Below are 16,688 nucleotides of genomic sequence, written 5' to 3'. Positions count from 1 at the left end.
CCTCACATTTCTCAGACAGTAGCAGCCTATGTCCAGATGGTGCCCTCCACCACCACCACTGCATGAGGATGGCATTCGGGTGTGCCCTTCCTCTAGGGGGAGCCAGAGAGGCAGGGGAGGATGCCTTAACAGGAAATGCTGATGAGTTTGGGAGAATGAAGGGAGAGGAGGAGAGCTGGGGGCAATGATGATGGATATTTATTTTGTTGGTGGGGCATGTGTGTGTGTGTGGTTCTCTTAGCAGGAGGCTGAAGACCCTTCCCACTTGTTCCTGGATGGACTGGAAGCAGCCAAAGATGCCCCTGGCGCCCTGGTGGACCGGGTGGATGGTGAACACTGCTTGCTTGATGGAATGTTGGAGGATGAGACCCGGCCGGGGGGATACCATTGTAGTCAATGTGACAGAGTCCTGATGTCCATGCAGGGGCTGCGTTCTCACGAGAGGAGCCACCTGGCCCTGGCCATGTTTACCCGCGAGGACAAGTACAGCTGCCAGTACTGCTCCTTTGTTTCCGCTTTCAGGCACAAGTAAGTGCTCGCCGAGGGCCCCCGTGGTACCCGGGCAGGGCCGTGGCGGGCCCGAGCGGCTGCAGGAGTCTCGAGACCCCTCTCCTGGCCCACGCCCACTGTTGAGCTGGCTGTGTTACCTTGAGCCTCAGTCACCCCATCTGTCAAATGGGGCTGAGAACAGGAGACTGGTCACTTGATACCAGACTTGGCAAAATCAAGCATCTTTCAAAAAAACTAGAGTGCAGTTAATTTACAAGTTTGTGTTAGTTTCAAGTATATAGCAAAATGATTCAGTTACACACACACACACACACACACACACACAAATACGTACACATATTCTTTTTCAGATTCTTTTCCAGTATAGGTTATTAATATAAGATATTGAGTATAGTTCCTTGTGCTAAACAATAGGTCCTTGTTTACATATTTTATATATAATAGTGTATACTTGTTAATCTCCCTACCCACCCCCCCCAACTATCCCCTTTAGTAACCATGTGTTTGCTTTCTGTGTCCATGAATCTATTTCTGTTTTGTAAGTACATTCATTTATATCATTTTTTAATACTCCACATATGAGGAATATCATATGATGTTTTTGTCTGACTTCACTTAGTATGATCATCTGCTAATGTCTTTTTTATAACTGAGGAACAGTCCGTTGTATATATATGCCACATTTTCTTTATTCATTTATCTAACAGTGGAAATCTAGGTTGCTTCCGTGTCTTGGCTGTTGTGAATAGTGCTGTTGTGATCATTGGGGTGCATGTATCTTTTCTAATCGGAGTTTTCTAAATTGGGCATTTTTAAAAAATGACGGTTTTGGAGGAATTGCTATGATCTACACCAGGAAAGATCAGAGAGTACATGAGTTTACTGGTGCATCTGTCAAACATTCATCCAGAGCCTAGTCATCATATGAGGAAGTAAGTTTCCATTTGGGAAATTTAAGTGGCTAAGGAGGTGAAATTAGGACTGTTAACCCATGTGACCAAAGAGTCATTGCTTGCCTTTTTTAAAAAAAAAGACCTGGAATGGTAAAGAAGTTTATCGATGCTGGAGAGATGTTTGAAATGTAGGGGGGTTGGCAGAGGGAGCTTTCCACTACTTGGCACAGCTTTGAAATTGCACATTGGGTTTTTGTGTGAGGCCGTTCAGAGTGATGGGAAGAGGGATGGTTCTGAGATGCAACAACCTTTTGTTGCCTTTCTCTCACAACTGTATGAGCGAGAAATATTCAATAACATGTTCTATAGTCTTGGATGAAGGGGGCTGATTGTGAGGCTGACATGCTGTTTATTTTTATCATAATTGAGAATAAATGATGGGCTGTTTGCTTCTTCAAAAAGATAAAGTGCTAGTTAGTGGTTGTTGAAAGGCAAGAAGAGGCGATGCTTCTACCGAGGTTAGGGAGGGTTGCAATGGCTTTTATGATTATACAGGACCTAGTATCTAATCTTCGTCATCAGATTCATGCTCTGGCCTCAAACTAGTGTAGTTCTCACCTGTTCAATAAATGTTTGTTGGACAGCGACTCTCTTTTCTGACACACAGAACCTCAGTAAGTTGTTGTGAATAAATGAATATGCTCTGTTGTAAATGCTTTGGGGGGAATATAAACATGAATAGGACATGGTTGGTGGTCTAAAGGAACTCAGGGTCTAGTTGAGTTATAAGTAAAGGAAGTATACAAATGACTTGGCAAAATAACGCACATGTCTTTAAAAAATGTATCAATAAAATGCTACGAAGTTTCAAAGAAGAGAGATGGTACATCCACTTTTGAAGAATCAGGATTTTATGGAACCAGGGAGTTTTTGAGTCAAGTCTTCAAGTAGGAAGGTAGGACTTGAAGAGTTTGGAAAGAACATATAGTATGAAAGAAAGATGAGAGACGAGGGTCCTGAGGAAGAAGGTAATGCTCAGAGGCACTCAGCTGGTGGTCCTGTTGGACTTTTTGGGGTGGCGGGGCACAAGATATGTGGGATCTTTGTTCTCTGACCAGGGATCAAACCCATGCCTCCTGCAGTGGAAGCATGGAGTCTTAACCACTGGATCGCCAGGGAAGTCCTTGGTTGGACTAATTTTTAAGTGATATAGTAGAAGGTAAAGTCTGAATACTTGAGACCCTATTTGGGGTCTTTGAATGGGGAATGCATGCTTTGTAATTTACGTTACTGGTAAAAGGAAGACTGTAATGAGTAGACATCTTAATCACTGACATTTGTCAAGCCTCACTGTGTGCCAGTGTGCTACGCACCTTCAAGCATTATCTCATTTCATTCTCAGAACAGCCCTATGAAGTATGGTCCCATTATTATCTCCATTTATGGATAAAGAGAAGTCAGGTCTTTTATCGTAGAGAAGTTGTGTAACTTGCCCAAGGCCACTTGGCTTATGACTAATAGCTGGTGTTTGATCCCAGGCAGTCTGACTGCATCGCTTGCGCTTTTGAGTTGGGGGGAAAAAAATGGGGGAGACCAAGTAGGAGCCTCATGATAGATAGCTGAGCCAATGGGTTAGAAGGGAACTTGGGAAACAGTTAAGGGAAGGACGATCTTCATGGCTTGGAAAAATTGACTTCTTGGAGGGGAGACTGGACAGAGTACAGTGCAAATGACATGGAGGTTTCTAGTCCAGTTGACTGACAGCATGGAAGTGCTCTTTCTAAAAACAAGGAAATGAAGAGAATTTGTTTTGGATTAAAAAAAAAAAAAACTGACTCTTTTGTTTCGGGTTGGTTGAGTTTAAGATAGCTGAAGGACGTCCAGAAGGAGGTGTCCTGAGGCAATGGAAAGTGCTGCTTGGGAGCTTGGGAGAATATTATATATTTAAATGCTAAGAAGTACCGTTCCCATATGAGTCATTTAGAATGGAATCTAGTTCTCTGGGGCACTGATACAAATTAGAACATCTTCCCACACCTTGTTTGGTAGATTTATTATTTTTTTAACAGTAGTAATTATTATGAAATACTGGGAGTTCATTATAATAATTTCTGTATAAGTTGCTTCTGAAAGACTGGTATACAGCAAACATGGTTTTATCAGAAGGCAAGGCCAGCCTGTGGATCATACAGCTTCCCATAAACATGCCTGCCCTGGGCCTCCATATATATAAAGACTGTGGAAACAGACAGCCCATCGCAGATAGTTCAGCCACTTTGAAAGCTCCCTGCCCTGCACAGGTGTTCATGGTGGAATTAAGATTTAAGAAGAAAGTCAGCCCTTTTTACATACAAAGTTTCTCTAAATCTCATTTTGTGGGGGAAGATGGGGAATAAGTTCAAGGCCTCTTTGATAGACACTCCTCACTGACTTTGCAGAAAACTTTAATTTGTCCGTATTTTACCTTTTGTTTTTGGATGTCCTCTTCTACTTTGCAATGCTTTAGAGGAGGGAAAATAAGTCTACCAAGACCTGTTTCCATTGCCATGTCTCTCAATCCAAAAACATTTTTGATTTCTTCCTTCCTTTAGCTTCCCCAGCTCTTGCCAATCTTTTTTTTCCGGTTAAGTGCCATCCTTGGAAAGTAACAAAATTACTTTGAACAGCTTAGAAATGGGAGTTCTGGAAAAGGGCAATGAGAAAATGTTGGATGCTGTTTTTAATCCTGTCATTTCCTTTTTTTTTTTTTTCTCTTCTACATCCAGTTTGGATCGCCATATGCAAACCCACCACGGACACCATAAACCATTCCGATGCAAACTCTGCTCCTTCAAGTCCTCCTACAACAGCCGGCTGAAGACACACATCCTCAAAGCTCATGCTGGTGAGTTGTTGTTCGTTGTACACTAGTTCTCTGAATTTGAAATCCAGTGGTCTTTAGTGAGTGAAATTTTAAGTCTCTTGCTCCATACACATGAGAATAAGTTTTCTTTGAAATCGTCATGAATTCAGTTTTATCTCAATCTAATAAAGAAAAAGAATGGCCCCAAAGGCAAAATAATACCAAGCCCCATGTCACCCATGTCATAGTTGGTTCATTCAACTAATATGTATCCACCAACAGATTTTTGCTACTCATGGGTTCTGTTTTTTTAAGAGAAATATCTAAATTACATAGACTTTCTAATGGAAGTGCAAGAATTGGTACATCTACTAAAAGTAATTTCCAACTAAAATAAAGTTATAATCTTAGAAATGTTGAAAGGGGCAGAGAGAAATCAGGATATCTGAGATTTCTCCTGAGATGCCCTTAGATGCATTTCCATGTCCCAGATAAGAAGAGACCTTGGGTCCTGAGTGTCCAGGAGCTGTGCTGACCTCTGTTACTCTGTCTTCTCATCGGGCTGGTCTCATGTACATCCCTTAACGACTAGGCTCTGCCCTAAGAAGGTGTGATAGTCATCATCTCATTTAATCTTCAAAACAGCCCTAAAGGGTGGATGCTGTTGTCACTCTTCACTCTTCAGGTGAAGCTACAGACATTCAAAATTAAGTGTCCTGCTCATGGCCACCCTCGTGACTCAGATGGTAAAGAATCCACCTGCAATGCAGGAGCCCCGGGTTTGATCCCTGGGTCAGGAAGATTCCCTGGAGAAGGGAATGGTTAGCCACTCCAGTATTCTTGCCTGGAGAATTCCACGGACAGAGGAACCTGGCGGGCTATACAGTCCATGGGGTTGCAAGAGTTGGACACAGCTGAGCAACTGACACTGAACACTTTCTCAGCCACAGAACCCATTCACTGAGAATCTGACTCCAGAACAAAAACCAAACATCCTTGCACTCACATGTTGCTACCTCTCTCTGTTTTGCTCTTTTCTACTTGGCGTATGATAGAGATGCCCACAGATAGCTAATCAGAACTCGGCCAAGAGAGGAAAGAAGCCTGAGTAGGAAAGGCAGTGCGGGGTGGGGTCTGGGGGCATTTCCCATGATTCCTCAGTCCTCTGAGAAGCCCGACTGTACCGCTGCCTCTGGTGCCCTCTCAGAGGTGTCCACAGCCCTTGAGGAACTTGCTTCAAACGCAGGGGGATGTTGGGGAAACAGACAACTTTAGAATAGCTACTGATACTATCAGAGATTCTTCTAGAGATCAAGTCTCCTCCATGAGTTTCCTCAGCTAAGGTATTTAGAATACTAGTTGAATTCTAGTTTATTTTTTACTTTTTTATTGGTGTATAATTGCATTATAGTGTTGCGTTAGTTTCTGCTATACAATGAAGTGAATCAGCCCTATATAAACATAATATCTCTTCCCTTTTGAACCTCCCTTCCACCCCTCCCCACCATGAATTCTAGCTTTAAATTTTTCAGTCAGCTAGAACTTTTCCGTCTCATTTATTAACTTCTGTTGTATGGTTATGAAAACTGCCCAGAACACAAGTCCTTCACTTTGGTCATCTCTTCATCCCCTGTGGCGGAGAAGGCAATGGCACCCCACTCCAGTACTCTTGCCTGGAAAATCCCATGGACAGAGGAGCCTGGTAGGCTGCAGTCCATGGGGTCGCTAAGAGTCAGACACAACTGAGCGACTTCACTTTTACTTTTCACTTTGATGCATTGGAGAAGGAAATGGCAACCCACTCCAGTGTTCTTGCCTGGAGAATCCCAGGGACGGGGGAGCCTGGTGGGCTGCCGTCTCTGGGGTCGCACAGTCGGACACTACTGAAGCGACTTAGCAGCAGCAACAGCATCCCTGTGGAAATAAGACCATCTCTTTGTTATTTCCTGAATGTTGGGTTCTGTTGAACTGTCTTAATGGAGTAAAACTACTGAAGCTTTAAGTTCACAGCAGGTGTCGGGGTGCGGGGGGTGGTCGGCAGATTAGCTGTATAGGCTCTTTTCTGTTAGTATTTTTAAATCTCCCAGAACATTTTACTAAAGTCCAAGGAGTAAGAAGTTTTGGGGATCAAGCCATTCTTCTCTAACTGGTGTATATTGTAAATTATTCAGCTGGGACACCATCCTCAGAAGTTTCTCCTATAGATCTCAGCCTTGTCAAAAACACTTTACCAGTGGGAGTTGGGTAAGTGATTTGGCCTGTGGGAAGGACTTTAAAATAAAATGCCACAGGCTACACACTGACTCTAGGGCATTGAGCTGAAGCATATATTCTTGGAGCTGACCAAGCAGACTGGCCTTCTGTGCTGACTGGTTGGCAAGAAGAAAGCGTCCAGAGAGAGTGGGAGCCATGTTATCTAGTCCTCTGCACACCTTGGACATCTTGGTATCTTGCAACCTTGGTATCTATGACATGGCTCAAGTCAAATCATTTTCCAAAAAGACTCTTGACTTGTCTGTTCTACTCCACAGAGTATTTTATTTTAAAGGGCAAAAAGTAGTGTGTACTAACCAGATACCTGGATTGGAATTCTCTCTCAAGTTATGCCACTTAGGACCACCCACCAGGGTTCACATAGCCATCTTTGCACTGAAAAATCAAGAAGTGAAATAAGAAGAACAGTAGTATATAAAATGACATATATGCTTATTATTTTAATTGTTTCTTAAAGTGTTTATTTATTTGGCGGTACCTGGTCTTAGTTGCAGCATGAGGGATCTTTAGTTGCAGCATGTGGGATCTAGTTCTCTGACCGGGGATCAAACTTGGGCCCCACCAGGGAGGTCCCTGTATTTATTATGTTAGTAAATATCATTGTTCATGCCCAGCATTATCCTGTAGCTCCCAGGTCATGGTTTGAGGAGCATGGAATTGACTGATTTCTTGTTTGGGTCCTCTGACTTCTTTGAGCTTCCCTTCTGCTTTGGGCTATAGCATGTTGCATCATTCAAGGTTTTGTGTGGGTCTCTTCAAGGCTTTCTTGGAAATGCACGCTGTGGGGGTCATCAGTTGTAAAAAGGAGGCTGAATGCAGGACTTTGGATGCTGGCCTCGCCTCACATGAAACCACTTAGTAATTTTCCACTTAGTAATTAGGTGGCAGGAAGGTAACCATCACAACAGGGTAAAAGCAAGGATGGAGGTTTACTTGCTCTTCCTTGCTTTGCTATAGTGAGCAATTTGTCTGTAGCACATTAGCAGCATCGTCCTCAGTTCACATTCACTGGTCCTCTCCTCTGGATTTTACATTTTACCTTAAAAATAAATGTAAAAAATACATGTTCGTTAGAGAAAATTTGAAAATAAAAGAAGAAATGTAGTAGCCATTCACAACCTTATTATCTAAAGACCACTGTTATTAATATTTGATAATATTTCCTTTCAACCATTTCCTCTGTAATTTTTTCTCCTAGTTGTGATTATAATTTAATGTATTATGCCTTTCTATTTTTCTGAGTATCAGAAGTTTATTTTCCTGTGTATGACCAACTCTTTAAGAATTTATTTTAATGAATAGTAATTTATCAAGAAGATATACCCACATTTACTTAATCATTTCCCTAGGGTTGGAGACTTAGATTGTTTCATCCCTTTTCTAAGCATAAATAATATATATTTCTAAATAGAGATTTCTAAGTACTAAAGGATATTTCCTTAATATAAACTCTCAGAACTGGAATTACTGAATTTCAGTCCTGAGCTTTCTAAACTTATTGTTGTTAAAAGCAGAATTGCTTTCTGAGTTGATTGTACCAGTGTTTGTCTGTCCAATGAGGTATGCATGCCCATTTTACACCCTGCAGTTCATTTAAAAGCTGGCTTAGGGCAAAAGTAAATCATACTCTCATTTAACTTGATCATAGTGATCTGTGCTGTATTTCAGTGGTATAAAAACAGTTAAAAGGAAAGTACTTTTAGAAAGCAAACTTATGGTTACCAAGGAAAGAGGGGGAATAAATTGGAGATTGGGACTGACATAGACACGCTACATATAAGAACCTCCTGGTGTTTAGCGCAGGGAACTCCATTCAAGTACTCTGTAATGACCTTTGTGGGAAAAGAGTCTATAAAAGAGTGGATATATGTATAACTGATTCACTCTGCTGTACTAACAGAAACACAACATTGTAAATCAACTATATTCCAATGAAAATTATTTTGAATAAAAAAAATACTTATTTCTACATAGGGAAGTGAAAGTCGCTCAGTTGTGTCTGACTCTTTGCGACCCCAAGGACTGTACAGTCCATGGAATTCTCCAGGCCAGAATACTGGAGTGGGTAGCATTTCCTTTCTCCAGGGGATCTTCTCAACCCAGGGGTCAAACCCAGATTTCCCTTATTACAGGCAGATTCTTTACCAGTTGAGCCACAGGGGAAGCCCAAGAATATTGTGGTGGGTAGCCTATCCCTTCTCCAGTGGATCTTCCTGACCCAGGAATCAAACCGGGGTCTCCTGCATGGCAGGTGGATTCTTCACCAACTGAGCTATTTCTATTTAAATGCCCTTTATATTGAAAATATAAAATATTTATTTTATAAAAATATAAAATTAAAAATTTAAAAATATATGAGCTACACACAGATGCACACATTTTTATATATGTATACACCTCTGTCGTTTAAGAAATCACTTTGACCCATTTCTGTACTGTTGATCAGATAGGGAAATAGAGTTTTGTTCTCAAGTTTGTGAACAGGTCCAAAGAAAACCCCACATATAGGATGTGTGAAATCCAGGAGGCCTAGAGTCAGTCATCAAGGAAGTGAGTTACGAGGATGGCACAATAGTTTGCACCGAGGGACTTGGTGCTGGGAAAGCCACCCATCAACCCTTGGACTAAGAATGAAGTGTATTATTTTCTGTGGATGATGCAAAGGCTGAAATGAAAACGGACACAGTCATTTCTGTTATACAGACAGAGGGAGAGAGATGGGAAGACTTTCTGAGGGAGCTAGCTAGACATTTGATTTCAGGCTCTGCTGGGGAATCCACCGTAGGCTCCTTCCCGTGAACTGAGCATGGGGTGAAGAGGGACCAGGTCACTTGATGCTGGAGGGTTGGGGGGATGCTGTTGCCAAGGGGTTGGTCTGAGAGGGTCCTCAGAGCAGGCAGCTTGAGGCGTGCTCTCTGAGTGAACTCACCGCGTTATTTCCTCCCGTCTCCCCTCCTCCTCCTCTGGCGCCCCCACTGTCTTCCTCCAGGTGAGCACGCCTACAAGTGTTCGTGGTGCTCCTTTTCCACCATGACAATCAGCCAGCTGAAGGAACACTCGCTCAAGGGCCACGGAAAAGCCCTGACCCTCCCCAGGCCGCGGATTGTCAGCCTCCTCTCCTCACACGCCCACCACGCCTCCCAAAAAGCCACCCCGGCCGAAGAAGTGGAAGATTCCAATGGTAAAACCGGGCTTCGACGCGGGCATCCACCATCGGGGCGGGGGTGGACGGGGATTAACAGCCAGGCCTTCTTTTTAGAAGAAAATCGTGTATGAAAACCTGATGGTTCAGGTGAAGGAAGAAACGTGAAAAGGTTGGAACAGTATAGACGTTGGAGGTGGAGGGCGAAGTGAACTCGGTGAGCATCTCTCTGGTTCCGAGACAAGACGTGTTTGCACGGATGTGTGTGCAGCTTGTGGAGAGCGCGTGTGTGCTGGGTTCGTGTTGAGTTCTTCCGCGGTGGCTGAGCGCAGGACCGTAAGGAATACTGGGCGTGTCCCTTCGTTTACTTATTGGTATTATTTATTGGTATGTATGCTGTGAAGTGTTTGGGGGTACCAGATGTATACGTTAACACAATTCAGAGCGGGAATGCAAAGGGTGAATGGTGGGGACGTGTCATTTCGGAGTCACCTTGTGACTTTTTTTATTTTTTATGGCTGAAGACTGATGAGGAAGCATCAGTTGAAGGGAGGGAGTAACTGCCCACTTTCGGAGCTTCAGGCTACATCCGGGAAGCCCTGGAGGGAGTCTTCTCATGGGCTGTGTAATCAAAGATGTAGGCCAGAGAGAATGAGAGCGAGATGGCCCGTGTGGGAGAGCCCAGCAAAGCATGGTTGGTTTTGATCAACCCAAGAAACGGAATGGTGTTAATTGCTCACCTCAGATGACTGCAGAGTCACAGGCTTAGGAGAGGAAGAAGTCTGTAGAGTCTTGTTGAGGTGGGAGAGCTAGGAGCTGCTCTCTTCCCTGACCTGGTGTTGAATGCCTTCTTCAGCATCTCTGGTAACCAGTTATCGACCGCCAGCCTGAAACCTTCCCAGGTCAGGGAACGGACTGTTTCCCAAGCAAGGTCTGTCGTTACGTCCTTGGTAGGAGCTTAGTGGGCTGGCAAGAAAGTTCATGGGCTCTTGGGAACAAAGGCTTGGCTTTGAGTCTTACTTCTCTCAATGCCAGTTGTGTTTTCCTGGGCAATCTTAGCTTCCTACGCTCAAAGGTCAAATTGGATGATGATACCTATCCCTTGATGGCCTTGAGAGATTAATGAGAAAAGATATACATTTAATAAATGGTCATTTTATGCAGCAGTTTACATCCTTGGATTGCAGTTTTGGTCTTTGAGGCCGAAGCATGAATTTGGGCTTATATTTAATGTAAGAGTTTAAAAAGATAGACTTCTTAGGTTACCTGACGATCTGACAGCCCCAGCATGCCCACGTGGTCTGACTCTCTGATTAGCAAAAGAGTAAGTGATGAACCTTCATTCACAAGGTCTGAGCAGAGAAAGCTGGGAGGAAAAGGAAAGGTAAGTCCTGGGACTAAAAGTTCCCTTTGTTGAGTTGCAGAATTTAGTGGCCTTTTCTTTGCCAATCAGTAAACACCAGGTTAAACATAGTAGCTCCTTGCTGGTATTCCTATCTTGAAGGGCTTCTGTTTAACAGTAAAGGCTTTTTATTACGATGGTGGCTCGTAATGAAGTGAGCACACTTGTCTCTTCCGCTGATGTGTGGCAGTTTAGCCTGTGTTGTTTGTTGTTGTTGTTTTCCAGGAAAACTTGGAGTCTCAAAGCTAAGGGCAGCGGGCTTGGGAGATAGGGGCGGGGAACACATGTGAAACACTACAGAAAATATCCCCTTTGCACCTTGAGCTTCTGTTCCTTGGAAGATATTGGTATATTGCAACAAAGGGAAAAACAGAATTTTATGTACATTGTAAGGTCTTCACATGATAACAAGCATTCACATGATTTTTAATGAGTTGCTTTTATCTGAAATGGAAGCTACGTTTATGGAGCCATTTGGGTGAAATGGGGCTTCCCTGGTGGCTCAGGTGGTAAAGAATCTGTCTGTAATGCGGGAGACCTGGGTTCGATCCCTGGGTTGAGAAGATGCCCTGAAAAAAGGAAAAGCTACCCACTCCAGTATTCTTGCCTGGAGAATTCCATGGGCTTTGGAGCCTGGTGGGCTACAATCCATGGCATCACAAAGAGTCAGACATGACTAAGCAACTAGCACTTTCACACTTGGGTGAAATAGATCTATCCAAGCACCATTCCTAGCAAAGGCTTTTCCTGGCACATTTGTCTTCATGTTTTACCTTCTTTTCCCTTTGTCCTCCTCCCTTGGAAGGTGGGTCTTAGTCCCCAGCACATGGACATCCTGCAGACCACTCAGTGCATGGCTCACCTTCCTCTGTGAGCGTGCTGGCTAAGTCACTTCAGTCGTGTCTGACTCTTGGTGACCCTACGGACTGTAGCCCACCAGGCTCCTTTGTCCATTGGATTCTTCAGGCAAGAGTACTGGAATGGGTTACCATGCCTCCTCAGGGGATCTTCCCGACTCAGGGATCAAACCCGTGTCTCATTATGTTTCCTGCGTTGGCAGGCAGGTTCTTTACCACTAGTGCCACCTGGGAAGCCCTACCTTCCTCTACATAGGCTAAAAAAGAGTCAAGTTCAGTCAACTTTCTGAGCCTGTACTCTCTGCCAGGAGCTGTGTGATGCATAGAAGAATCATAAATTAATACAGTGCTATTCTGACTGCCCAGTTCAGAATCAAATGTTTAGAAGATGTTATCAGCATGGTGTTGAACTAACCGCAGCTCTTAGCCTGAAGCCTCAACTTTTTCAGGGGTGATTTCTGATTCTTGGAAGCTAGACAAGGTTAGGACCCTGGGAGAAGGGTGGTTGCAGAAATATGATGAAATGATGTTGGCTAACTCTCTGTGTAACACAGGTAGTCTATTAGCTACAGGGATATAAGTTGCAGTATTTAAAAGTGTTTTTCTCTTTCTACAGAAGAAAGGATAATGAATGTGAACACTCTGGGTGGCCACTCTAGTGAGGCTTACACAGAACTCATTGGATCTGTGCTGATTTCAATGTATGTAAATAATCTGGATCAGTGGGTCAGGAGTGATTGTTTAAGTGGGGTGAACCTAAAGGTTTAAGGTGGGGTAAACAGAAAAAAGGTTTCAAATGGGCTTTTCTCATTAATGGATAATATGGAAAGAAAAATTAACAGTTTGTCCATTCAATCAATATTTTCTTGAATCCTTTCTATGTAGGTGTTGTGTGATTCAAAATGCCCAAGAATGATAGAAGAGGTTGAAAATGGACAGGCTATTTGCTGGGGAACCGATTGGTGGATTCCTAGAAATGGTTACATCTGGGGGACAAAAAAACAGCTGTGGGGCCAGACAGTAGCCTGTAAATCACGCCTTGAATGGTGTTTGAAACTCGCATGTGAAATCCAATTGCACATTTTAATAGGGAGAAGCTGCGGGGCCGCTGGCTCTCAGTTAAGGTTTCCCACACTGCAGATGCCAGGTCGCTCTGAACACAAGAACCAAAAATGTGTTGCAGGCCTGGGGGGAGTAGAGATCCATAAAACCAGGGAAATCACCAGTGTGTCCTTGGCTTTCTGATCCTCTAGTGAGACATGTGAATAAAACGACTTGACATGCTCACTGCTGTTTGCAGTGGTCAAATGTTTGCAGTCTTGAGAGTGAGCCAGTCTTTTCCAGCAGAAGGAAACTGGCTGAACAAGAAGGTTCTTCCTAAGCTGCTTTGCCTCCCAATCCAGAGAGGAGCCCTACAAGGGAGAGAAGGGAGCCCTCCAAGAGAGCGAGGGAAGCCAAGAAGGCAGACGGGAGAAGATGGGGTATGGGAGAGGGGGGCTGATTTCCTTCCCACTGCCTGGCCACACACTTGCTCTGGACATAAACAGAACTCTTAGACTCTGGGATGTCAGTCTTGACATGTCTCACCAGCATGTGGTCTCTCTGTATTCTCCATGATCTGTGGTTGGAAAGAAAAGCAGTGCTGATTCTGTGTGTAAGATAATGGGAAATGACACATAATTGCTATTCTAAACAATGCATTAAGTTGAAATCGTAAGGTTGTCAACAAGAGGAAGTGTTCTGCTGTGTTTGTGTTTACTGGGTTCCTTCTGCCATATAAAATAGAGGACTGGGTTGTATCAGGCTTTTTCTTAGATTGCTTTCAGTACAGAAAAACACACATACCCGTATACATATAAAACAAGAGAGAAACTTAGAACAGTGTAGTTTCATGATGAGATTTGTTTAGGTCTGAGGAGTCCCCCGGGGCCTGGGTGGTGGATACATACTTTGAAATTCAGCTCTATCCTTTGTAAGAGGTCAGGCCAATGGTGACATTCCATTGTTTTCTTCCGTTCAGTTTCTTTCTTCGCTCTCTCCGGTTATGCTGCACAGAATGGCCTGCTTTAGGAAGCAGCTACTGTGGTGCACTTGAAACAAAAATCAGACCCTAAGACCATGTACAAAATACATAAGGTATATGAGAATTAAGATAGTTTTTTAGCCTGTGCCCTAATGGCAACTTAGGGGAAACACCCAGAACTTTTGGCCATGAAAACCTCCTTGTAAGACAGATCTCCATATAGCCCACCCAACAAGAGACGTCTTTGCTAGTATGAATTGGTAGCAAACCATAAGGAGCTTCGTGATTTATTTATTTATTTTTTTTATAAAGTGAAGGGTTTTCTGTTACAACTTTTCAGTTGGCATTTCGGTTGTAAACTCTAGAATGATATTTGATCAGCAGCATTTTTTATCAGGGCATCTCTCCTCAAAAAACCACAGGCACTTCTCATGTCGTATCAAAGTCCAAGTTGTCTGCATAGCATAACAAAGTTTACCACTTGGTCACACGTTCTCCATCCTGCATGTTCTCGCCAACAAATCCTTATGTTTGCAACCATCTCTGTACTAACTGCCCCCAGCACCTGAGGTCGTCATTTCCATTTCTGTGCATTTGAAGCAGCTCTGCTGGGAGCTTGGAAGAATTTCCTGTGTGCTTCCGTCTGCCAGTCTCTGACTTTAACTTCTGCTAAAGACTGACATTTACCAGCCATTGGATACTCTGATTACTCATCCACTGATGATCTTCTTGGTGTTCATTTGTACCTGTGGATATGCTTTTGGTTCTCTCCACTAATTTTCCAGTGGAAATAGTTAGGTAGATGATTATACTGACTTCTTTTAACTGGCCAACGATTTCTTGGAGGCATCACAGTTTGCAATTCAGCTAGTTGTACTGAGTCTCCTAACATGTCTGACAAACTCCACAGAACCAAGCTGTACAAGGGTAAGTTTATTTCATTTGCATTTAAGAGGCAAGTTCAAAAGATAAATGATCCAAAGATGTAACCGTAGGGATTGCTCTAACAGAAACTTTGACGCATCAGTCTGCCAAGAGGAAACAATCTTCCTCGACAAAGAGTATTTTCGACTTTGTTGTTGTTCACTGGATAACAAGACCTTCTGTAGAACTGGGAAACTGCACGTTGAGACAAATTGTAAGCCTTTCCAGTCCTCAGGAGGAGACAGAAAGAGTGGTGGCGCTGGAGACATTTACCAGCGTAGTCCCCTGCTAAGCCCCTTAGAGCAAGTGCACATAATCATTTGACCCTGGAATGGAGTAGCTTTTTTTCTGTGTCTTTGTCCAAAAGCATACAGTGGTTGCAGTTAAATCCAATTCAGAGAAGCTATAGAGTGAAACTAACCAACAAAACTCATAGATTAGTGAAAAATTTTTATTCTCCTTAAAAATTTTGCCTGCCAGTCTTTTAACATAATATGAGTTAGAGGAGGCTTGTTTTGCTTGATTTCTACAAGCTATAAATCAAGGATTTGGCAGACTTTTTCTGTAAAGGGCCAGATAGAAAATACTTTCAAGTTTGTGGGCCACAGAGTCTCTGTTAAAACCATTCAACAGTGCCATTGTAATGGGAAAGCAGCCATAGATAATATGTAAACAAATGGACATGGCTGTGTTCCAATAAAACTTTATATGCAAAGGCATGAGCATGGACATGGATTTGCCCTGTGTGCAGTTTGTCACTCACCCCTACAATGGTGAGTGGAAAAAATTATAGCAGAACCCATGAAATTAATCCCATCTTTAATAAATGCCATTATAGACCTTTATATTTAACATATAGGCTATTCTTAGAGGTCACTTAAAATATAACTTGACCTAAATACATTCTTTGTTTCATATATGATATGTATGACATTAAGTAGAGCTTTACAATATTAGTGTGTGAATTACACTTAAGCTTAAAAGAAAATCTTCTCTAAGAATTGTATTGAGTCTAGCGCCAAACCATCAATTCATTTAACCTTGACTGCAGCAATACTTGACACTTAAAAATTAAGATCTGAGATGCCTGCTTTTTGAAGAGAAGCTTTTCAGATTTCTAAATAGGTAAGACATAAAATTCAACCTTTAAGAGGATCCAATTAGCTGCTAGGGCATCAGAACCTTCCACACAGGTTCCAGTTGTAATCAGATTTCTCGTGGAGTGAAAGAAGGAAGAGGTGGTTTCTTTAAAAATGACAAGAAAGGAACAGAGACTCTCCAGTGAATAATTGTGAAGTACCAAGATTTACATCGTTTTTAGCACGTGGGATACGAGACATAATTTTAATTGCTTGGCCATAATTTTTAATAGATTCTGCTGGTCTCAAAATTATCTGGCCAGAGAACACTAACCTTCCATTTTTGACATCTGAATTTCTACATTAAAATGTGATCTCGAGTTTACTTTAATGCTTATTATGAAGAGTGGCATTTCTCCTATAAAGACCTAAGACATCTGTAAGTCCAGGCGTGCAGAGCGGTATAGGTGATTCCGCATCTTCCGTTTGACATCCAGAAGTCTTTGGTGGTTAAATTATTAGACCTTGCACCTGTCAGCAAATAGAAAGCCTCCAAAATTATCACTGCCCTAAAGTTGAATATCATGTGATAGACCCTTCCCAAGAAACCCACCTGCCTGAGATTTCTGTGACTTTTTGAATTAGCCACAGTTTCATGTGCCAAGGATGGAAAAAACATTTCAAATGAAAGCTTTCCATGTCCTGGGAACTCAGTCAACTTGCCCATCTCCCTCTTCCCATG

At 42.8% G+C, this 16,688-nt stretch overlaps 1 protein-coding gene across 8 annotated transcripts in view; it reads left to right on the top strand.

Annotated features, from left to right (window-relative positions):
• ZNF462 (zinc finger protein 462) overlaps positions 1-16,688 on the top strand; it is a 152,855-nt gene that overhangs the window by 67,216 nt on the left and 68,951 nt on the right. For 6 of the 8 annotated variants that reach the window (XM_061163481.1, XM_061163478.1, XM_061163482.1 and 3 more), the window contains 3 exons: positions 425-528; positions 4,169-4,287; positions 9,509-9,700. In XM_061163481.1, coding sequence (XP_061019464.1) covers positions 425-528; positions 4,169-4,287; positions 9,509-9,700 — 415 coding nt within the window. Of the gene's footprint in view, positions 1-241; positions 529-4,168; positions 4,288-9,508; positions 9,701-16,688 lie in introns of all 8 variants that reach the window. The other 2 variants (XM_061163484.1, XM_061163483.1) reach the window with 2 other exon arrangements.

Source organism: Dama dama, chromosome 16, assembly GCF_033118175.1.
Source record: "Dama dama isolate Ldn47 chromosome 16, ASM3311817v1, whole genome shotgun sequence".
NCBI classification, from domain to species: domain Eukaryota; kingdom Metazoa; phylum Chordata; class Mammalia; order Artiodactyla; family Cervidae; genus Dama; species Dama dama.
Note: the sequence above shows the minus strand (reverse complement) of the source record. Positions and strands in the feature narration are given on the sequence as shown.